General features: G+C 43.8%; 3 protein-coding genes across 3 annotated transcripts; all 3 read right to left on the bottom strand.

Annotated features, from left to right (window-relative positions):
• Window positions 1-33: 33 nt before the first annotated feature.
• On the bottom strand, window positions 34-5828 carry thoc1 (THO complex 1). Its single transcript, XM_049011972.1, has 21 exons — window positions 5672-5828; window positions 5193-5266; window positions 4999-5059; window positions 4834-4903; window positions 4584-4702; window positions 4406-4454; window positions 4057-4152; window positions 3831-3913; window positions 3574-3644; window positions 3295-3403; window positions 2757-2891; window positions 2544-2644; window positions 2301-2367; window positions 2080-2130; window positions 1779-1849; window positions 1525-1620; window positions 1285-1350; window positions 1057-1140; window positions 698-845; window positions 510-597; window positions 34-396 (listed from the first exon to the last, which is right to left on the bottom strand). Exons 1-21 carry the CDS (start codon window positions 5717-5719, stop codon window positions 119-121), a joined length of 1965 nt encoding a protein of 654 aa, XP_048867929.1. The 5' UTR covers window positions 5720-5828; the 3' UTR covers window positions 34-118.
• Window positions 5829-12260: 6432 nt separating this feature from the next.
• On the bottom strand, window positions 12261-14348 carry LOC125739788 (aquaporin-1-like). Its single transcript, XM_049010243.1, has 3 exons — window positions 14244-14348; window positions 13471-13632; window positions 12261-12380 (listed from the first exon to the last, which is right to left on the bottom strand). Exons 1-3 carry the CDS (start codon window positions 14346-14348, stop codon window positions 12261-12263), a joined length of 387 nt encoding a protein of 128 aa, XP_048866200.1.
• Window positions 14349-19364: 5016 nt separating this feature from the next.
• On the bottom strand, window positions 19365-21887 carry LOC125740620 (aquaporin-1-like). Its single transcript, XM_049012055.1, has 4 exons — window positions 21464-21887; window positions 20515-20676; window positions 20226-20306; window positions 19365-20049 (listed from the first exon to the last, which is right to left on the bottom strand). The coding sequence occupies exons 1-4, from the start codon at window positions 21827-21829 to the stop codon at window positions 19870-19872; spliced, it is 789 nt and encodes a 262-aa protein (XP_048868012.1). The 5' UTR covers window positions 21830-21887; the 3' UTR covers window positions 19365-19869.
• Window positions 21888-23242: the final 1355 nt, after the last annotated feature.

The following is a 23242-nucleotide window of genomic DNA, read 5'->3' on the forward strand; positions in this document are numbered from 1 at the left end:
CCCCCCAAACATATTGCGCTTGGGGCAAAAGGGTACTCTTACAAAAACATTTATTTAAAGAATCACGGTAGACAGTAAAAGAATTCGCTGTGGCCGGGTACACAGGGACACGTCCTGCCTATGTGTCACTGAGAACCTCTGTGAAGCTGGAGAAACCGGCCGCATTGAGTGCCGCGACCAGGTTCTCCACCGTGGCCTGACTGCCTTCCCTGTCCTGCCATGCCACCAGCAGCAGCTTGGCCTGCATGTCCGCGTCCTCGCTCTCCGTCTCGATCTCCCGCACCTCGGCCGCCTTCATCTCCAGCTGTGTGGCCAGCGTCTTCCACTGGGAGCCCAGCTTAGCTGCTACTTCATCCATCTGTTGGTTGGACACCAACTTGTTCTGGATTCCGGGGCCTAGAGGTGGAGGGAAAGTACATCTGAAATGGCACCTCTACTGAGGAGTCTTCCAACACCTATTAACACAGTAGGGTAGAATGGTATAATCGAGAAACTTGAAACAAACTCACTATCATTGCTCTCCTTCAGGAGATTATCACCATTGTCGTCATCCTCTTCTTCCTCGCCAGTTTTTATTTCTTCAGATGGGAGATCTTTCTAAGGTGGGGCGAAACAGAAGATAGGATTTCATCTAGCCTGGCTACAAGCCCGGCTGAGGGATGCCTCGCGGGCATGTGATGACAGGCTCACGCCTCACCGGAAGCTCTTTAGCCAACTTGATGACCATGCTTTCCAGGTAGTCCGCCAAGCTCTTGAACTGCTGGTTAGTGGGCTGGAAGAAATGGGGACTTCTCCGGGACAGCAAGCGCAGCGCTCTCCAGCCGTAGTTGGAGTTCCTCACTACCCTGAGGGAGGAGCATAAGCTTAAGGCCTGCTGTGAAAGCGCCACAATGCTGCACACGTCACGGAGGCTAGTGATAAATTAAAAGCTTTGCAGTCCTATGCTAAGTGGTCAAGGACGAGCATCTGTAGGAGATTCAGATAGATTTGGTTGTCATTAAATCAACTGAGGATTAGTAACGCAAGACAAACTGAATGATGTCTACATGCTCATACTTGTACTCATCCTCCACCATATTGGCTGGGTCGGCCTGCTCGATGGCCACCTCGAAAAACTCTTCGAGAGACGGCATGAACTCCCTAAGGGGACAAAAATGGTGCATTATAGTCACACTGTGAAGTAAATTTAGCCCTGTTCAGATGGAATTTCAAGCTGTTCATTAAAAGTGATGATAAATACAGAGTTTGGCACCCCACAGCCTGCCCAAACCTCATTCCACACACCTGCTCTCTGCCTTGCAGGCGTCCATGTTGTTGTGGTTGAGATTCCAGAGTCGTGTCAATTCATCACTGCAACAGAAGTAAAAAGAGTGCTTGAAGAATTCAGTACATTCCTTTTTATCATATAAACAGACACCCTGTCTTATGAGGGGGCAAGGTTGATATTCAGAATATTTACCAATTGATCAATAAAAGCATCAATGAATTTTCATGACTAACAAAGAGGACTGAACGTCTACTGACTTGCCCATGAAGATCTTCCGGTCAGGACCCTTCCCCAAGAAGTCCTCCGGAGCTGGTCTCTTACGAGTAGGCCTTGAGGGCTTCGCGTCAGCAGGCCTGAAGCGGACGAGGTAAATAGAATGTACATGCCGGTCTTCAGCCTGCTTATCTGCAAGCCGCATGACGTTCCAAATTCACAGCTTACAAAGAGATCCTACAGAGGTCCCTGCTGACCATGCAGCAAAGAGCACCACGTTTGAGGAACAAGCTATTACCTTTCCTTCACGAAGCTTGGACAGCCTTCATTTTTCCACGCATTCCAGTTCTCCTCATTGTTCAAAATGTGCTGTAAAGAAATAGCCGAGACTGACGCCTCAATGTTTCTGAAGTGTTGTGTAAAAATATACAGTCCACTTCTACTAAGGTTCAGGGTACAAATCACTCAAGAAATTCCCATTAAACGTTTTATACAGTTCAGATAATTACGCCAATCGTGAATTAGGTGAAGAAAACATTTAAAACTCCTGCATCTTATAATAATAGTTCTAGCATCTTCAGTTTCATCAAGAGGCCTACCTCCACCATGTTGGCAAATTTGTCTCCATCAGGTGGAATTTCTCTGAGCAACTGCAAAGGAAAGATTGTTCCGTTAAACTTGCTTTGGGTAGACACCCTTCTGTGCACCAGCAGGTGTCTGACACAAAAAGAATAATCTCCCCTGGGTAGTAATTAATTCCAACTCTCAGCCTATTGGGTAATTAATCAGAAGTAATTACTATTCTCTGGAATGAACTGACCTGGTAAACCAGTTTAGTGGTTTCCTCCATCCATAGGCACTGGTCATCATTTAAAACACAATTGGAGCTGAGGAAAGGGAGTTGCAAGGTACAAACAAACGTATGAACAAACATACAACATGCTCAATACAAAAGGCCATTCTTATAGTTTCCGATCTGTTTTTCTAAACTGTAGCCCCAATATGGGATTTTTAGGACCAAATCAACATTCCCAAAAACCCAGTGGTTATAAATATCCCTTACCTTTTGAACTTGACCTGGCCTTTCAGATACTGGAAGAGGATTAAATACTGCAGGAGAATGTGGCGTCGGAAGTTACCGTCGCTCAACTGCAAGTCCATCAGCTGTGTGGAGGGAGGACAAGATAATGAGGGTCAAACAGCCTTTGCCCAAGGATCTCCAGTAAATGTTAGCATCTAGAAAGCCGGTGTTTGGAGACTGATAATAGCACAGCACCTTCTCACTGGTGAGGAATTTCGCAAAGTAAACATGCTCCCCTCCCGCCGTCCTGAGCTCTTCCAGTTTCCGCTTCGACGCCTGTGTGTCGTCCAGCTTGTAGCTTTTAAACACCGCCAGGGTCTCGTCCGAGTACTGGGGAACAGAAACGACTCGTTACTGAAAAAGCAGGCGGTTTAACGAAGAGGCTCCCCACCGGAAAGTGAGCTTAGCATATTAGCTTGTTCCTCGTCTGAACTCCTCTAGTAAAACATGCACCCATATTAAGAAAAATATTATTTTAAGCAATGGATAAGCAAAAACTGCAGATGACTGACGAATATCTTATATATGTAAGCAGCTTAAATGGGCCGCTATCTTGGTCAATTTGGCCCGAACGTGCCATTAAAACAAATATATTATAAGGCTTAAACCTTTACGTTTTTTTGAGCACAGATTAGCGTTTAGGTCACTGATTACATTCGCACCACCATCTGGCCATCGCTTTGTGCACGGGTGCAGTGACACGAGTCATGGTACAAGCGACCGAGAATGGCACCTTCAGAAAGGTCATCCAGGAGAACTTGTCGTAGCACTGCACTGGGTTCCTGAAGTAGTCTTGCAATGTCCAGAACTTTCTATACAGGGCGTAATCAATGGGAACGGTGCTGGAGAAGAGGACATGAGAAAAATGTAAATGACTGCACAGCAAATCCAGTCTTTCCTATAACCTGCATTGAAGTCCATACCCACGTACTCATTAAGATAACACTACATTCTCCCACTTAATGACCCTTTTGTTATCAGGACTGCTGATGTCACAAAGAGCCCCTCATACCAGGGAGCCGGCTCGTCGTCTCCCATCTCGCCCTCTTCCACTTCCATACCATCTTCTTTCTCTTCTGTGTGCTGTGAGGGTGACAAAAAATGCAAGTGTGACCGTTCCACCTTCAAATGCCACAACTGAGACCCACAGAGACAGAACAATGACAAACACTAATGGAATCGGCGCATGGCTCACAACGTGCTGTTTCCTTTAGTGTCATTGCTGTGAATGCTACTCTTATGGCGGATTGTTTTAATGCTAATACCAACCTTCTGACCAAGAGTGCTCTCCTGCTCATTCTTGTTGAACACGGTGATGTTGTCAAGGTTAAACTGGCTCTGCAAGTTCAGACCTGAGGGAAGAGAAGAAGCCAAGCAAGATTAATACTTCAAGACAAATATATAGACAACATACGAATAAATAACAGATGTCTCCTTACGCTGGCTTCTGTTAACAAATGCACTGAAATCAAAGGGCAGAGTAATCCCTCCCTACCGGATTTCTCAGACAGGGGAAACAGTCGAGCCAGAAATAGCTGGATCCGGCCGCAGAAGACAGTGTTCTGCGTTTTGGACAGACGCCTCAGGAGATCTAGGGAGGGAGACACAAACATGTGCTTATTACCGGTGTGCCATACATTTGTGGAGCATAAACAGTGATCAAATGACAGCTCACTTCAAGATTTGAAAACTGGAAACAATCATACCACACATGCAGCAAGTGATGTTTGTAATAAAATTGTAAAATGCACTTTAACAGCTACTGGAGCATTTTCTGGACTCTGTTGCTTGGGCTGTAATGCTTAACTCAGCATGATGCAGTTTAAACTGGTAGAAAGCCTTACCATTGCACATCCTTAACAAGTAGTTCTTCCCAGCAGTATAAAATGAGCTCTAGAAGACAACACAGAAGGTTACAAGTAGGGTCTCCACTACACCAAAGAGCAGTTGTCAGATACCTTTGCATGACAAAAAAACAGAGATGCGTCATAAATAATTACCCACCCCCACCCCCCAACTTACAGATTTCCATGTGGAGACGTTTTCCTCAACGAAAGTGAATATTTTGTCGCACTGGTCAAGGGGAAGACAGTCAAGCACATCTCCAAGCAGGAGGAAAGGAGTGGTGGCTGAGCAGATTCCTGCAGACCAGAAGAAGAGCTAAAAACTCAGAGATTTTACAACTTCTGGCATTTGCCTTGACTTCTTTACATCAGCACAACTATCTAGCCAGCCACAAAGAGGCAGTCAGATATTGGTTGTGGTAACATACCTTCAGTGACTCCATCAATACTGAGGTAAATGAGCGACAGGAAATCATCACAACTGGTGTACTGTTTCACCTAGGTAATACAAAGTTGCCATGCCAAGTATTAATCATGATACCCACTTTATATGTTTCATTCATTATTGATATTAATAACCAATTTCAGCTTACAATTACCCCCTCCAACACCCCTCGAAGGGCCTGATCAAGCGTTGTCTTCTTCTCCGTCTCACTGGGGGAAAGAAGTCGATGGTCTCTGGTTACTCATTACTACCTAAACCTTAATGAGTGCGAAGAACTGTGCACCGAAGAGAAAAACAGGCAACATTTCGCTAATCAGATAAATAAAATCAGACAGCTCTTACTTTCCGGATAGCTGGTTGAATATGTTTATCAAGGATTTGACGGTCTTACTGTCCAACGCAGTTATAGTTGCAGCCTTGGGGGAAAAAAAAGACACGTATGTTTATTGAATGAAAATGATAAAAATCAATGCGAATCAATAATCGATACGAGTATGGCATGACACAGACTAGAAAGCGTAAAATTTCTAAAGCATCATGGTCAGATAGCGTGGCCTTGGAAACCAATCTATGGAAACATTTCAGAAAATGAAAGCTAGATAACGATCGTTAACCTAATTAACGTTAAAACAAAGACATACATTGCCCCATCACATACCAAAATGTTAACAAAACAGCCCATCGCGCTAACTAGCCGGCTAGCCGGGATAACGCACTCGTGTTCAAACGTATGCAAACTTTGGAAATTCATTTAAGAGACAATAATCCAACTTAGCATACATATGCGGTGGGTAGGCATGCTTAAATCGTATAACCCTTACCGTAAATTTATCTTTGGCTTCATTAAAATTGAACACAGACGGAGACATCTTTCACACAAATACAGTGCTTAGATGCAGCGCAACACAGCGATCTTCCGTCACTGGAAAAAGACGCCGGAAATGACGCAAAAAACAATCGCCCACAAAGTTGTACCGTTACCTGCAGTAACAGATCTATTCCTTACCCTTATCATCTAGATGTATTAAAGAAATAAATCAGTTAAATGTCAGCTTTATTTGGAAGAACAAGCATCATTATATAAGGAAAATGCATCTCATTAAAGACTATAAAGATGTGGGAATGATTTTGATGTGACGGATCGAGTTATTAAAATTAATTGGCTCGAGTTTTTCATAATGCATAGTAATCTACTCTAGTTTTCATGTTCCTCAGTACTTTGACCAGTTGGTGAGGGGTGTTGATTTTTTACTGAACTGTGATACCCGTCACGCTTTCTGCTTTTCACCAGTAAGTGTTTTTTATATTGGAGATCTGCTCTATAAGCACGATTTAGCCCATATGATGTTCCAATATGGAACAATCGAGTGATTTTGAGAAGGAAGTCCATATTTGTTAAGAGCTGTCAGGAAAGAGGTATATGGTCAGTGATTCATCTATTGGATGAATAAGGTAAGTTACTGCGATATGAGGATTTTAATAAGAGATATAGTCTGAATTGTTCTTTAACGGAATCCTCTACCATACTACATAGTACACCTACTGCATTTCTGCACGTATCTAAAGGCATTGGGAATAATCATAGGCCAAAATTGCATAAGTTCATTATTGACATATTGAATTTGTTGGACAAACTTTTTTCAAGAAATAGTTTCATTAACCCTTTATATCCTGGTCGAGCAAACAGTAATGAGATTTAAGAGATTATGGACAACTGGAAATTAAATCCATAAGAACGAAGTATTTAAAATACGCTGTTGCCACAAAAGCGAAAGAAATGCATTTTAAACTCTTGAATGACATATACCCGTCATAAGGGTTTCTAAGATTACATTTTAATTTGGAGGTATTGTGCGATTCGCAAATAGAGACGACTTATCATTTGTTTTATAATTGCATAAGAGTCCGTAAGTTATGGTTGTATGTATTTGACTGGCTGGGAGAGAGTTCTGTGAATGTGGATTGTTTCCTTCTCTCAAGGTTATTCGATATAGTTATGTATTACAAAACAAAAATACTGAGTTTTTGGTTAATAACATTGTTACTGTGGTACAGTTTTTTGTACATAAATGTAAATTTAGGAAATCTCCTCACCTTCCGTAATGAATGGACGGAGGTGTTGTAGGTCAGTGTTTCCCAACCCAGTCCTCGGGGAACCCCGGACAGTCTACATTTTTTGTCCTTCCCAGCTCCCAGCCAATCAAGAACACTGAATACCTGGTACAGGTGCGCTGGGAGCTGAGAGGAAGCAAAAATGTGGACTGTCCAGGGTTCCTCGGGGTCTGGGTTGGGAAACACCGTTGTAGGTAATACAAACTACAGTATATCACTTTTCCCGAAGATGTTCCGAGATGACACTCTAGAGGGCGCCAGCAGTCAGTCCAAAACAAAGTGAAATCTGATGGTTAAAGAAAATGGACAGAAGATGGCGCCCTAGGCTGTCGCTTATGTCGCCTAATGGGTTAAATGGCACTAAAGAGCATTTAAGATACTTGACCACGGAACGTCATAGGACATGGAGAACAGCTCCACACACAGAGTAGGGTTTGAACCGCCAACGGTGGAGGTGTAAGGCAATTGTAGCCGTCATTACGACTTAAATAGTGAATTATCAGAATGAAACGTGATGCTTTAAAATTCCACTTACATGTTAACAATAATGAAGTAAGTTATCGACACTTAATCTCACTCTCAAACTATCCATCTTCCAATCATTTATCAGTCACAGCGGAGGTAAAATTCAGCCCCCAAGCCTGGAAGTGTGAGGCATTTGTCACCAATTATCATCTCAAGCATTATTTTTAGAGTAAAGGGATGCTTTCCGTCAGCTATTCTATTACCACTAGGTGTCACTGTCGTGTCACTATTAAAATAACGAATCGCCACTGCTTCAAAGTACAAGAAAAATATACGCGGTAGGTGTGACGCTGTAATCGGGATGTGGAGATCCCAATCAGTGGAAAGCCTCCCAAAAGCACAAACGCAGATTTCTGATTGCTTTTTGTCATACTAATCGTATGTGTCTGCACGTATTTTTCAATAAACGTCTCAGGCGCTAAAAGAAATACGTTGCTGTGAATCTGCGGGTGTGACAGTAATCTTTATCACGAGGCGTGCACATGTATGCTTGTGTGAGATAAGTGTTTCTTATATATATATGCACATGGATGCGATCAAAGCCTTCGGGTGTGACAAACAACAAGGGTTACATGTGCGGTTTACACGAACTATGGCGAGTGACGTCTGCATGCATCCGATCGCACGCAAACCCTGCAGTAGGCGAACACAATCTACAAAACTAGCGGGACGTTTGACTCCTTTTTTCGTTACGTTTTTAAGCATGCAGTTCTGGCGCCTGATGCCCCATGTTTCCTGGAACAGTTTCCAGTCCTGAATTAGCGGCATGGAATTTGGATGGAACATCACATAGAGCGTATCAGGCAGTCAAATGCCTCCAATTTAGGTTTAATCTTAACGGCCTTAATGGAATATACGATATAAATGTCATGTATATTGTGTCATGCATTGTGCATCATGTTGTATAGTTAGGTTTTTCTTTATGGGTATTACAGAAATATCGATTTACATTGTTGAAGGATAACGCTGACTAAAAACTGACTAATGCTGACTAAAACCTGCACTAATATATAACTAAATATAAAAAAGATTAACATTTGTATCTCTTATCTGTAGCATTTCGATTATGATTTGTTAGGGTTAGGAATAGAGAAGCAAGGAATTGTGAGTAGTTATTGTGGATTACACCTCTGTAACCTGTTAAGCCAATGATAGAGGATCTGACTTGATTGATTCATGATGAAAGGACATCGAATCAGTACATAACTAACACTTAGTTTCTGGTTAATTAATAAATTAAGTCAGAGAACCGCTACATCATTTGTGTCCCCTCAAGTGAATTGCTGCTGATATGTGATCCACAGTCACATGATCCTGCTTTTTAAAACTGGGCTGTTCTAAGGGACCTTCTGCATTTACACCACTAGTTGTCTGGCTGAATCACCAGTGAAATACCCAAATATAAACAATCGGTGTGATTTGTTAAAAGTATGATCTATGTAACACTGTGATGTGGTATAACAGTTTCTCCATGCTGCTGTCCATCTGTTTAATAGATAAAAAAAAAAAAAAGATTTCAAACTGTGAAAGCAGTCATTGGTACAACAGTACTAAGTGAATAATGATACAATTATAACTATGGAGCCCATTTTGGCTGTGCGGCTGTTTCAGTACCTCCATGTGAAAGTCTTTTGTGTTACGTATAATTGGTCTGAGAATCCCCCCCCCACTCCTTTTTGTCGGGGCATAAAGGATGTTGGGGTCCCCACGTTCACGGGCTGGCACACGGCCGTTGGCGTGGGAAGTGGGGCCTTTAGCTCGGCTCGGCTCCGTCACGGGGCCCTTAGGGCCTCGGGCTTAGTGGAGCGCAGCGAGATTCACTGTGTCGTCAGCCTCTGGCGGCGGGGAGAGTGATCTTGGCTCTCGTGTTTGGTCAACATGGTTGTTTTAGTGTTTGTGGAGAGATAAGATAGCGTCAGGAGACTGACGCAAACGTGCAGTTAGCTGTAGGACGGTACATCGTTTTTCAGCTGTGCTTGTGACATTGCGAAGTCTTCAGCGTGCAGTTAGACAGCTTCTCCTTCTAAGCTCAAGCTCATCTGAAATGCCAGCCCCCCCCCCCCCCCCCCCCCCCCCACCAGCATTACACACACACGCACACACACACGCCCTTTTTTCAGTTCTCCCTGTCCGTATGTGTGTTGCTCACTGCAACGGAAAATCAACACTATTCACCTGGATCTCGTAGAATTGTAAAACTTCCAAATTGGCTTCATAGGTTATATCCCTTATGCTCCTTTGATAAAATTCACTTGGGGGAAACAGCTTTTTAACTGTAAACCGTGAAACTTTATCGTAAAAGTACGAAGGCTAAGTGTGGCAGACTTCTCAAAGCATCGCTAAGCATCTGTTCAGCGTTGAATGTCTAAAATGCCACTGTCAGAAAAGCACAGATATCCCCTTGGAAATAATATATTTGTTAATCTTGTGTCCAGAAACTTATTGTGTGCTGAAATGTATAATATTTTGGATATAAATAAAGTGTCCCGCTAAATTAACTTTACAATACTTGTTGAACAAAAGCATTTAAACCCAGTGGGAGATACTAAATCTGGAATAAGGTACCTGCATTTCTAATTCTGGACCTAATGAGAGTGATGTTCATTTGTTCAGAAAGACGAAACAAAGGGGATTCAGCTTGTAGTCCAGGGTTACTATTGTCAACAAAAACTACAACTGCAAGGGTTCAGCTGCATAAAACGAAGTAACAGAAAATATGAAAACAAAAACAACTAAACGAAAACTATAAATGTCGTTTCCAAAACAAACTGAAATAAAATGAAACCAGGTCTCGAATACCTTTAATTACCATTTTTATTAATATTTACCTTAAGCACTGATTTGTTTATTGTTAATATCCATTAATAACGCCTGGAACATTTTTTGCCCATTTTGAGGACAAAAGTGCATGATGTGCAGTGAGAATTCATGTAGGATTCACCAAAGATCAGACACATAACACTGCTCTACAATTTTAAGTGTATCCCTTAGAAGTAAAAAAACTAAAATAAACTGAAAGTAAAATATATAAAAACTAAATGGGAATGCACATTTAAAATAAAAACCAATCAACCACACTGAAAACTAAATTAGATTTCAAATGAAAATTGAAAATATTATACAAATGAAAAGTAAACAAATCAAAACTATAACAAGATGTTGCAGACAGGAGGAATCTTGGGGGGAAAAAATCGAGAGCAAAAATGTTTCTTACTGGCACAGTGCAGAGGTACAACAAAACAGAGTTTGTTTATTAGGGTGAAGTACAATGTTGGGATCTCAAAGGTCAAACACACACAGGAAGAAGAAGCTACTTACTGGCACGGATGGTGGGCTATGGCAGAAGACAATATGGTACACGGGGCCAACACAATGGGGAGCCGCGCCCCATCTTTAACAAACTGCTCCCACAGCCCCTCTGAGACATTACCATGTAACCAAGGATGTTATGTGGCCAGGAAACAACAAGGGACAGATGTGTATCGCCCTGGTCCTGGGGAGGCAGACCGAGCCCCCTGTCCCTCCCTGACCCGAAGCTCCCAGATCACTCGCGTGGAGTGTAAGGTAGCCCAGATGTGGCCCCATCGCCCGTCCAGTCGTGGCTCTGGCTGCATCTAATATCACTCGTTAGCTTGTCAGTCAGCACCTTGTCCTTTCGCTAAAAGTAAACATGCCGAACGAGGGGTAAAAAAATAGCTCTGAATGCCTTGCTTCCAGTGCAGACGTGGCCTTGCCCTCCCCGTTATCGGCACAGCCCCACATGCAGGAACAGAGAGGCCGAATTTCAGAGCTACAGAGCAAGTGCATCAGAGGTAATGACACCGACACAAAAGATTGAATGACAGGCATGTTAACGGTAAACCATCAGCCTGACAGGCCTCTTCCTTCCCTTAATCAGCCGCTTGGCTGAGAATCATTTGCACAATGTATATAATCTGCTGCCAGGATTTCCCGCTTTTAAACTCTTTATGAGTACACGCAGTGTGGCTGAAGCGTGGGTCATTCTAAACCCCTGGGCTGCTGGGAAGGCGTCATATACACGTGGTGTGCTACGCCGGACACGCTCCAGGAGACCATGGGAGACGTTCTGATTTCACCCTGAAGTGATGACCAGGTTCACCTCACAACACATTTCGTCCGAATTTTAGGCAAACAACCACATACAGAGAGAAAATGAAGTGTTTCCCCTCATTTGTGCGAATGTGTACCAGAGTGAAACGTGTCGATAATTATCATGCTGAAGAGAGGATTCCTAAGCACAGCATTCTGACTCTTTGAGAAGCAAAAAATGGTCACCGAGCTTTGGACATAGTGCATGTCTCTGTACAACGACATGCGCTCATTAAAACGTTTAGTCTTGGTCTTACGTTGTCGAGTTCAGAATCACGGCGCAAACATCCAGGACTTTTGTTGGGTTTTCTAAGGGCTTCATGCTTAATAGGACTAATCACCTACCATCAGCCTCGAAGGGGACATTAACCAATACAAATATAAAGTTAATAACCTGATAACTATTAATTTTCTGTTTACATTTAACGTGATGAACATTTACAGAATTCAAGAAACATTGAAACGCGTGTTTTCTATGGAGAGATAAAAACAAATGAACCTAAAGCACAAAGTATTTAAACCCTCGTTAGCTAAAGGGAAAAAAAACACGGCAAATCAAGAATTAAACATTAGGGAAAAATGTAATGGTGCAAAGAAGAAAGTTTTCGGGTTTTTTTTGACAGGATCAATGCCTGGGTCATTGCCAGGAACCTTCCTGCTGTGTTATGGGGGCAGGGTTCCTGTGTCCCTGCGATTTGAGTAATCTCCGTATTTGGGGGACGGGAAGAAGTTGTAATCCAGGACTGCAGCCCCTTCCCCTATCAGGGGCCCCAGCCGGTACACCTGAGCAGTGCGTCGAGAGCAGTAAGCTGTAACGGCAAAGGCTGTTTCTCTCATTACAGCTGTGTACCATTTTGAACTGAAACGTGATGAATTCAAGCTGCGTTACCCTTTTAGTAACAACACAGAATTCAGCCTTTTTGTACGTCAGCGTCTCTGTGTGCTAAAGTTGCTCTAAAATTAATGAGTTGAAACATCTCAAACTGACAAATTTGTAACTGAAATGCGAATAGTGTATTTAATTTTTATTTTTCTTAGGCGTTTTTCATTTTAAACACACAAAAGCCCACAAAAGGCTTAGAAAACATCAACGCAACGTATACATCAGGCTGTCAGAGGAGGAGGATGTTACAGGGGACTGTTAATTACAAATACTGCATGGAAGGCAGGGTTTATTAAAATTAATCAAGATTATCCAGTGGTTTTGAAAGGATGCCTTAATGATGGGGGAGAGCAGGCTTGTCAGCACAGGGTCAGCCAGCTTTCAGTCCCCCCCGGGGTTGGAGTTCGAGGCCCTTGCTCAGGGGCCCATGGACATGTGGCTATTCTGCCAAGACCCAAACTGACAACGGTCCAATCAGAGGCACAGAGGCTTACTCCACTGTTTGCACAGGCACAGGTACGTAGGAACCATTTGGTTTCCGCTTATCCCATTTTACACGCATCCCACCTTGCTTGAGACACAGAAATATGCAGGTGAGAGAGTGAAGCTTGGGGCTAGAGCACATGGTCAGCCATCTATCCGGCGGGCCAGAGCGATTTTCAGGCTTGGAGACCTTGCTCAAGGGCCAAACAGGGATGCAAATACTCTGGAAATCACCAGATTTGAACCATTGACCTTCTAATAATATAGTACGACTGTCATAATCTCAATATTATTACAAATTATGGCTGTTTAGGACTAATCAGCTCTCATCATGTGACAGAGGGCGAGCTGGCGAGAGAGGCTCCCCTTCTGTGTGTCATTTGTTACGTTACGACCATAAACCTTTTGAAATGTTAGATGGCCAGGATACATTGAAGGGCACATTATCCCACAGGAGCACTTACTGACACTCCAGACAGACTAGTTTAAAAACGATTGTTCACTCACAGCTGCCAGACGTCCCGGGCCCACCGAAAGGCCCCCGGCCAGGATGGCAGAGCCCGTGACGTCCCTTCTCCTTTTATCTGTGGTCGCTAGGACACACAGAACCAGCTGGAAGGTGGCCATAAACTCAATGCCAAAACCTTGACTTGCCGTGACTGTATTTAGCTGTTGAGGGAGAGGAAAGAGGAAACCGTAGATTTTATACTTGCCCAACGGAGGAACCAAAAACCTGAAAGTAATGTTAAGAGGACTTGGAAAGAACCCATTTTGGGGAATAGTAGACAAGATTGGAAACAAATTACAGGAGGGCAATTGTTTTATGTAGCATAAATTCACATGGTAAGCTTTAGCAATTTGTTAAATGCGGCACTGTTTCCCCCATTGAAAAAGGCTGCTTAGAAATGGTAGCCATGCTTAGTCTAAAACGTTAGAGCCTTTCTGAAGAAACTGGCACCAGAAGGCACAAAAACCAAGGTTGCCCTGTTGGTAATTTCCACCTAGGTTCCTGATATTTGACCAAAGCATAACCACTGAAGAGAATCGTCTTAGCGTCATTGCATTCTGAGGTTAAACTAGTAAATACACATAGCTAATTAACCATGTACAACTATGATCCATCCCAGTGCATCATTACCCTGATGGCAGCTGATCAGCGTTCCCAAGGAGACCGCTGGATTCAGGTGAGCCCCACCGATGTTTCAACGGGAAACACAACCTGGAACCTCAAGAACATAGTGTGCGGAATGTGTGGAATTTCAGCAGGCAGCACAGCTCACGATGGCCAGGCCAAAAGCCAGGGACTCCTTCACTTCCTGGTCGGGTCCGGTGTTGTTCTCATTACCAATGGCAGCACCGATACTAGTGAATATAAAGACGGTCATGCCCATCATCTCGGCCGGACCTGAACTCCATTGCCATAATCAGATCTTCTGCTCTATCTGGTGTCAAATACAGGACTCAGACTAGCCAATAAAGCATTCACAGGGCACTTCTTATAGTGGGAGAAGGTGGTAAATATCCAAAAAAATGGAGAAGCCCTATGGCACTAATACACAAACTGCTGAGTAAGTTTCAGTCCTTATAAGGACATAGACCGAAGATTGATGTGCTCAGCTTGGCTTGTTGCCAGGCAGACGAGGCCTATTTTATGAGGCACTAAAATCCTTCAACCGAGAAACTGCGACCCTTAAATATTTGATCGCTTTGCTATTATTTCCAGTTCCTGAGGATGACACAAGAAGTAGTTACCCGCTGGATGCCAATGAGCGGTTTGCCAAGTCTATACTCACACGAATATGATGAGTCCAAATCACTCGCATGCTTTTTGGATTTCAGCAATCCTGATTTTCACAAGCGGATACAGGAGCAGGGCAGGATGCCAGAAATGGTGTCTCCTGGACTACTGCCATCGCCGTTTAACTTACTGACAGTGTTGGGGAAGTTACTCACAAAAGTAATCCATTATAGACAGAGGTGGAAAGTTCAGGTCCAGAAGGTACAAATCCAGTGGTTTTGTTTCAACCAACTAGTTGAGTACTCTGTGACTGTGACTCTATATACTCAACTGGGCATCTTTCAGAAGATTAGGGGTGGTACCCTGATGTTCTTGCTAAATTTGCCCACTGTGGCCCTATTAGATCAGGCCTCCTAATCATCCCCTGTATCTGATTGGTGAATTTTCACCTGCCCCTTTTCTACTGTGTTGTGAGCGTACTGGTGCTGAACGACTGCTGTCGCATCATCCAGGTGGGGGGCTACAGAGTGGTGGTGGCTGAAGTGGCTCCCCATTGGTTTCTTGAAGTGCTTTAGGTGTTTGAAAAAAACGCCATATAAATGTAACATTCATTCCTTCAAAAGCTAAGCCAAGTGAATGAGCAGGATTGATTCCAGTACAGCTGATCCGCGGACAAAGCATCACATTTCATTCACGATCATGAAAGATACACAATGCATTTTTGAAACCTTAACCCACCACGGGATACTGGTTACAGTCATGAATGCACATCAAGATGGGAGCTGCTTCATCTCACAGCATAGGTGATGAAGAAGGATGACCTGTAAGTTTAACCAACTCACTCAAGGCTAATCAAAGTTTTATGTCTGAATGTGGAAATTTCATAGGCTGCAGATGCCTGCAGTCCCACGTAGGACAAGGAGGTATGGAAAAGGCATGGATGGAAGGATGGATGGATGGATGAAACTTACTCCTGCCAGGAGTCCAAAGCTGGATAAGACTTGAGCAGCATTGACATCACTGGGCTTGAAAGGGTGTGGGGGGGCGCCTTCAAAAAAAAATTGCAAAATATTAAGCATATGCCTTCACATGAAGGACTATGAGAAGAGACAGCATTAGAGCAGCCCGGTACTTTCAGACCCCCCCTCCGCAGTACTCAGGAAAGACTCACATCAAGGTCAATTATGCAATAGTTGAAAGGAGTAACTGAAGGCTACTCATGCTGTTAACTTACGCCACACTCAGTGACACTGGCAAAGGCTGCTCCAAATCATCCTCTGGACCACAATGTACAACACAGGTCAGAAGATGCTGATCTGGCAGCTGACCGGTATCCACAAGCCGACGACTGGGGTCAGGTGGACCCCACTGATGTGCCCCCAAACTGTGGACCAAGGTGGCACTGGCCAGGCCAAAAGCCAGGGGCACCTTCACCTCCTGGTTGGGGGCTGTGCTGCCTGCTGAAATTCCACACATTCCGTACGCTATGTTCTTGAAGTTCTAGGTCGTGTTTCCCGTTAAAAGTGGGTAGTGTCATACATTGGCTTTTCCCAAATTGGGTTTGAGGGGGCGGTTGGTGGGGTGCGGGTGGGAATCCCAGAAGATACAGTACAGAAATTTCCCAGAAGTTGGGTAACCCTTACACAGATCCATGATTCATTTTCTTACAGTCATAGACATGATGTCCTTCACCTGCCATGTAAGGTAATCTTGCATATTTTAAAGGCTTGTATATATACTCCCCAGACGTTGGAGGGATGTGATCCTTTGCTTTATGTCATTTCGTTGGTTTAGCAGACTTGTAATTTACTCAATGCACCGTAAAACAAACTTAACCATGAGTGGCTAACATTTTATCCAGTATCAGCCAGTTAGGGAATTAGATGAGGTCCTGTCCCATTCTGAGACACCCCTATAGGGTTAATCCTGTTAATCCTTAACAGGTTAGGTAGCTAGAGAAAATGCATCAGTACTAAGGGCTCGTTCCCCATGCGTGTCGTGTTGTTCTTGTCATCAACGTGTGCATTCTGCAATTCGCTTGAATATCATATTTTGCATAGAAAGCTATGTATGATGTTCCCGCTAGTGCACTGCGTTGCACTGCTGCACACATTTCTCTGCACTGCGCACTCCCACTGATGGCAATGAAAAATGGATACAAACGCATTCCAAAGTGTCTGTATGCATTTTTTTACTGTCTCCCCCCACACAAACACTAAGGAGAATCATCCATCCATCCATTTTCCAAACCGCTTATCCTACTGGGTCACGGGGGGTCCGGAGCCTATCCCGGAAGCAATTGGCACGAGGCAGGGAACAGCCCAGGATGGGGGGCCAGCCCATCGCAGGGCACAGTCACACACCAGTCACTCACACATGCACACCTACGGGCAATTTAGCAAGTCCAATTAGCCTCAGCATGTTTTTGGGCTATGGGGGGAAACCGGAGTACTCGGAGGAAACCCCACAACGACATGGGGAGAACATGCAAACTCCACACACATGTGACCCAGGCGGAGACTCGAACCCGGGTCTCAGAGGTGTGAGGCAACAGTGCTAACCACTGCACCACCATGCCACCCCCAAGGAGAACTATGAACAATCAAACAATTTGCTAATACAAAGCAACACTAAAAAGGTATAAAGACGCACAAGAATGTGGACAAACGCGAGATCAAAACACAGAAAAATGCACGTGACAAAATAAACAAACGCAGCACAACGTGTTGCGCCCTTCATTGTGTTTTTTGGCTTCCCTGCCATGAACATACCATAATGACTTAAATCTATTAACAAAGTGTGGGGAAAGAGCTGTGTAGCTCATGTCTGGAAGGTTGCGGGTTCAGATCTCAAGGCTGGCAGAGTAATCATCACCACCAGGCGTTTGAGCAAAGGACTTTAACAACAACAAATTTATTTTTGTATAGCGCATTATCACAACATTACATCGTCTCAAAGCGATTTACAGCATCCGCACCCAAAGCCCCCAGTGAGTAAGCCATAGGCGACAGTGGCAAGGAAAAACTCCCAAGAAGGAAGAAACCTTGGGAGGGACCAGACTCAAAGGGGGAGCCCATCCTCCAGGGGCCGGCAGGGAGAGTCAAATAGGAGAGATGGTTAAGTGCCAGAGATGGGGAAGCGCCAAGTCACACTGTCCAAATCATATCATAACCACATTTGCTCCAGGGATTCCTTGGCCCTGCTCTCTTCCCTTGTATACCACTCTGGATAAAAGCATCCACAAAGGACACTGAAAAAGTGAAAATATATATTATGCGTCTTGCAGAGTTACAGTGTGTAGTGCTCAGGTTTCACTCCACAAAATTATGTGGTTATGGAACCTTGTGTCTCTGTCCGTAGCGTGTGATTGTGTGTGAGCCCAGGATTGGCTTGGCATTCGCGCTGCTGCCTCGCGTCCTGTCTTTGCTGGGATCAGCTCCAGCCACACCACAACCCTAAACTAGATAAGCAGTTATGAAAGACAGATGGGTGGATTTCCCCCAAAAAGGACACGCTACAGGGTAGGCATGGTGGGAATAACATTCAGCTGAACATTCAATTGTTAATTGATTCATTTGTATGGGGGGATTTTATTACTTGAATGTTATAATTATGCTGGTTAAATACAGGTGCGCGTCTCACTCTGAAAGACTTATTTAGCTTTTTTCTGTGTCCTTGGTGCAGCATCACATTTTACAGTCTTCGGGAATTTGAACATAGGTGTTTTTTTAATCAATAATGTATTGACTTAATGTTAATGTTGGAAAAAAAAGTTTCTATTTACACAGAAAAACTCAAAACGAACTTACATTAGTATTACAATAAGTAGTAAAATAACAGCAATCCCGAGTACTTTACTTCGCAGTAAAGTGTGCAGTTCTTTGACTGGCAGGAAAGTGATTTTTAGTCATTCAAAGTTAAACTCTGCAGTGCTGCTACGGCAAGGCACTAGGAGTGTGAAAAGTATAAAACAATTTGGCCCAGCATATAGCGTAGAAGGGTCTTCAATCTTGGTTTTCACTTCAGCTGAGTACCTTTGACAGTGACGCAGAGGCCCTGCTGTGTTATCTAGCTAGGCGGGACGTTCCTGCATGCCGAACCGTGCACGTGGCGTGCCGCATCCCACGCTTACCACTCAGAAATGTCTACGTGTGAAATAATGGGCTTTCGGTGTGGTTTCACGGCTATTGTGCTTTCTGTAAGTCAGAGTGCGTCACTGCAAAAGCACCATCCTCGGCGTAAGCGGCGGTGCATGGAGAGCCGGTGGTGGAAATCGGAGGCGGGGTTAACGGGAAGAGCAGCAGGAAGAACAGGAGGCAGAGCCACAGTGGAAGACTGGGATATGAAGAGATCACAAGTCATGTGATAAAAATGACGTGCAGTGCAAGGCATTGGATACTGGATTCTGTTCGTTGCTACAGTATGAGATATTTTACAGATGAAGGTAAACAAGATGTTACAGTTATAATATAGATTATTATTTCACGGGTATCCAGTTCCTTTTTTGTGATGAGTGAGCATAAAGATTTACCCCCCCCCCCCCCCCCCGTCCAGTTTTCTCCATCCCAGGACTGACTGTAGTGGTTCTGTAGTAATTGACTGGATCATCGCAAAGATTTCCCAAAAATGATCTCCAGTAAACAGAAAGGCAGACACAAGTGTCTGGAGGAAATGTCCCAGTACATGGGGCCCATGAGGCTGGGTGTTTTATTTATCAAAAAGGGGAACCGAACGAAAGGGTACACACATGATACAAATATATATTTAAAATGCAAATCATACACATATACAAAAATGAGCACTTTTGTTTAAAAAAAAAACTATAATACTGACGTTAAAGATCAAGGAGACCAAGTTCCTGTCAAGTTTTTAAAAATTGTGCACTCACAACATGCAATATTTATTTCACTACTGAGTAGTTTGGTAAAAAAAAATAATATATAATAAAAAAAAAATAAAAAAGAAAGTGTTACTTTGAATTAGGCCGTAATGGAACTCGTAATGGATCTGACAGAGTAATTCGACTGTCCTTTACTCGTCTATATCTCAAAATATGGATTCATTAAAATCTATTTTTAACTGGAGTGACGACTTTACAAGCAGATATGCAAGCATCGGGTCGGGTTTCTGTACAAGGGGGGCAGGGGTGGGGTCGGGGTCCCGACTCATCATTTTGATGACATCTCCACCGCTGGGGTGTCCCCTGGTCCATTGACATCATAATCTCCTTCAGGCCCACTGACCAGAACCTTTATGCGCTCAGGGAAGTCGTCGAATTTCGGGTACAGTAGGAACTCATACAGGAGTGCGGCTGCGACACCCCCGCACATGGGACCCACCCAGTACACCTGGAAAACAAAGATTTATTCTTAATTTATTCCCAGAATCCAAGGATTCTTTTTCGTTCTTTGTTTGTTCTTTTCTGGAAACGTATTTCTGCTTCCCAGCAAATGTTGCAGATGTGCGAAATTAAAATTTAAAGTACAATGAATTAATCGCCGTAGTTGGCACGGTTCTGACTTACCCAGTGGTTCTCAAAGTTTCCGGTAATTACGGCCGGCCCAAATGAGCGGGCTGGGTTGATACCGCAGCCAGTGTAGCTGATCTGTGGGCAGAAAGATGCTTTATTAGATTCACGAAGCTACCCGGAATGTGCACAAGAATAGACCCTTGTATTCATCGGTCATCATGTGTCCTTGCTATTCAGCAAACAACTGCAGAATATGTAATCGCTCACTTCTCGTGACAAATAAGAGACATCCCCTGTTTTAGACTTCTAAACTCCGAAAGTTTGGACATGTGAATGTACTCACCGCTGCAAGGTGGCCTAGGCACACTGACAGGCCGATGGCCAGGGGGGCGGAGCCTGTGACGTCGCGCCGTCTTTTATCTGTGGTTGCTATGACGCACAGGACCAGCTGGAAGGTGGCCAGGAGCTCGATGCCAACGCCTTGACTCGCAGAGATGTTATTTAGCTGTACAAGAAGAATGACAGAAGACAGCAGTTGCCATTTAGCATTAGCGAGGATATAAAATTGGTTTGTATTTAACTTACTGATTGCCTCCCAAATTTAACTTAGTATCACCAAGTGGTTGGTAATATACTTTTCTCCTATTGCTACAAAAACATTTTTAATGGCACTCAAATGTCTCCTAATTTCAGAGTAAACGCTGAGTAGATGCAAGTGAAAGCATGCAGAGTAATGAAACACTATAATTTCATTAAAAAGGTAAAAGGTTCATATTGAGCTGTTATGTAAATGTGAAATAAATGTAGCGCAACTCATATTGATGTCATGTTATTATATTATTTTCAAAAGTTTAATAGGAGGAGTCGGGAGTTGAATGCTGGAGTTCGGGGTGGGTGGTCCACGCTGATAACACGAGAAGGTGGCAAAGCAACCAGCGACTACTTGGGGTGATCAAAACAACGAGGACAACAACACATGCTTATTCACGAGCTTATGAATTTACAGGCACAAAACGTTTGTGTTTTCACAGTTAGTAACAGCTCCAGTCTGTTCGAGGGTGAATCGACTGGCTCAGAAAGCGTCTGCTTTGTTAGGGCAGTCTGGTGGTGCAGAAGGCTGATCTATTGAAAAGGGCCAGGCTGAATGTCAGACGTCACTACGCCGACGGAGAGCAAGCGCTTGGGAATTCCGTTCGCAGCTCTTTGGAGCTGGCCGACTGCATCGCCTGCTCCTTCAAACGTCTCCCTAGTCACTCAGAGGCGGGGGGGGTGAAGTGGGAAGGGTTACTTACCGCGTTGAGCCCCAGCGCTTCAGTGCCGTTCGGCCTCACTCCGTGCACGATGCCGCTGGCCACGGCGGCCCCGAGCATCTGGGCCGCGATGTACATCACCGCCTTGAAGACGCTGATCTGGCAGCTGGCCAGCATCCCCAGAGTGACGGCTGGGTTCAGGTGGGCCCCGCTGATGTGGCCCAAGCTCTGGGCCAGGGTGGCGATGGCCAGGCCGAAAGCCAGGGACACCTTCACCTCCTGGTCCGGATTGGCGTTGTTCGTGTTCCCGATGGCGGAGGAAATGCTGAGGACTATGAAGAGGGTCATGCCCACCAGTTCGGCCAGCACGGCCCTCCAGAACGCCTTGCACTTGAACTCCCTCTTCATGGTTGGGCCTGTGGTGGTCCTCTCTCGTATCTACTCACCACTTCTAACCCAAGACGCTTTTATACGTTTCAGCTGATACTAGAAGGAGGCGGGATCTGTCGCAGTGAAAGGGAAGGGCATGGCCAATTCATTCGAAATCCTGAAGTTTCCTCCTCTCTCTTTCTTTCTCTCCCTCTCTCCCTCTCTCCCTCCCTCCCTCCCTCCCTCCCTTTTCTGTTGATACGCCATCAGGGCTGACAGGATGCTGTTTCTTTCCTCTCCTTTCCCCCCCCGGATTTGCCAAAGCCACATATAAACCACTAAACCTTTTCAAACCTAAACCACTGTATGAACTCTCCATAGGTTCAAGATCGCAGGCGGGGGGTTAATATTGTCACTTGACCAATAACATCTCAGACCAACAACAAAAATATTGAATATTTTCCTTTTGAAATCTACTTTTTATTTCTTCCTCATTGTATGTAATTTCTATAAACTGCAAGTTTGAAATGCAACAAAATCATTTTCTGCTGCATTGTTACCTGTGTATTAATATATGACTTCCTGTGTTAAACTAATATGTTTTCTTCTCTTTACCTCCATGGAAAAGTGTTTAAAATCAATAAATACATTGGCAAAGAAAAAAAAATGCAGTTTTCAGCAGCTTCCTTTCTGACCGTCCTGGAGTCCATTACATCTGCTTGGACCCAAATCTTCACGTCACGCTGCACAGGCTAAAAGTGATCATTGCCATGACTTCATATCCTTGCCCCATAAGCCTTTGCACTTCTGCATCTGATGGCTGTAATTTCAAAAGGGAAGCAGACACGTTATTTGATTAACAGTCCAAACAAGAAATGATATTGCACTCTGTGGGCAGATCACTCTTCAGGTTCATCCTGCAGATGAAATCCCTCTACAGTATATATGATCAATTTACAGATCTCTTCACAGTATAAACGACTCACTCGAGAGATCACTTCAATTTATAGAATATAATCACTTTAGAGATCTCTTCACTGTAGAAAAAAATTCACTGTAGGGATTATTTCACTCTATGTATCACTCTATAAATTCATATACAGTGTATAAAAAGTCCATTCTAGCAATTACATCACATCATGTAATCTTCTCACTATAGAGATCTACAGAAGAACCCTTTCAAGATGCCATCACACTATGTTACATCACTGTACTGATGTCCCTAAAACTGCAGAGATACTTTTTAAACTCTTTCAGTTTGCAATACGCCCTCTACAACCATCTTAAACATTTCTGATGTTTAATATTTTGCATGGTATCTAAAACCATTTTATTACTAATTACATGGATGTCATGCTATACCCTCTGCTTTGCAGCACTTGAGCTGTAACTTTCATTTAAACAATTATAATTCTTACATAAGCTTCTACATCCACGCTGAGAAAACAACTG

This window comes from Brienomyrus brachyistius, chromosome 4 (genome assembly GCF_023856365.1).
Source record: "Brienomyrus brachyistius isolate T26 chromosome 4, BBRACH_0.4, whole genome shotgun sequence".
Lineage (NCBI taxonomy): Eukaryota > Metazoa > Chordata > Actinopteri > Osteoglossiformes > Mormyridae > Brienomyrus > Brienomyrus brachyistius.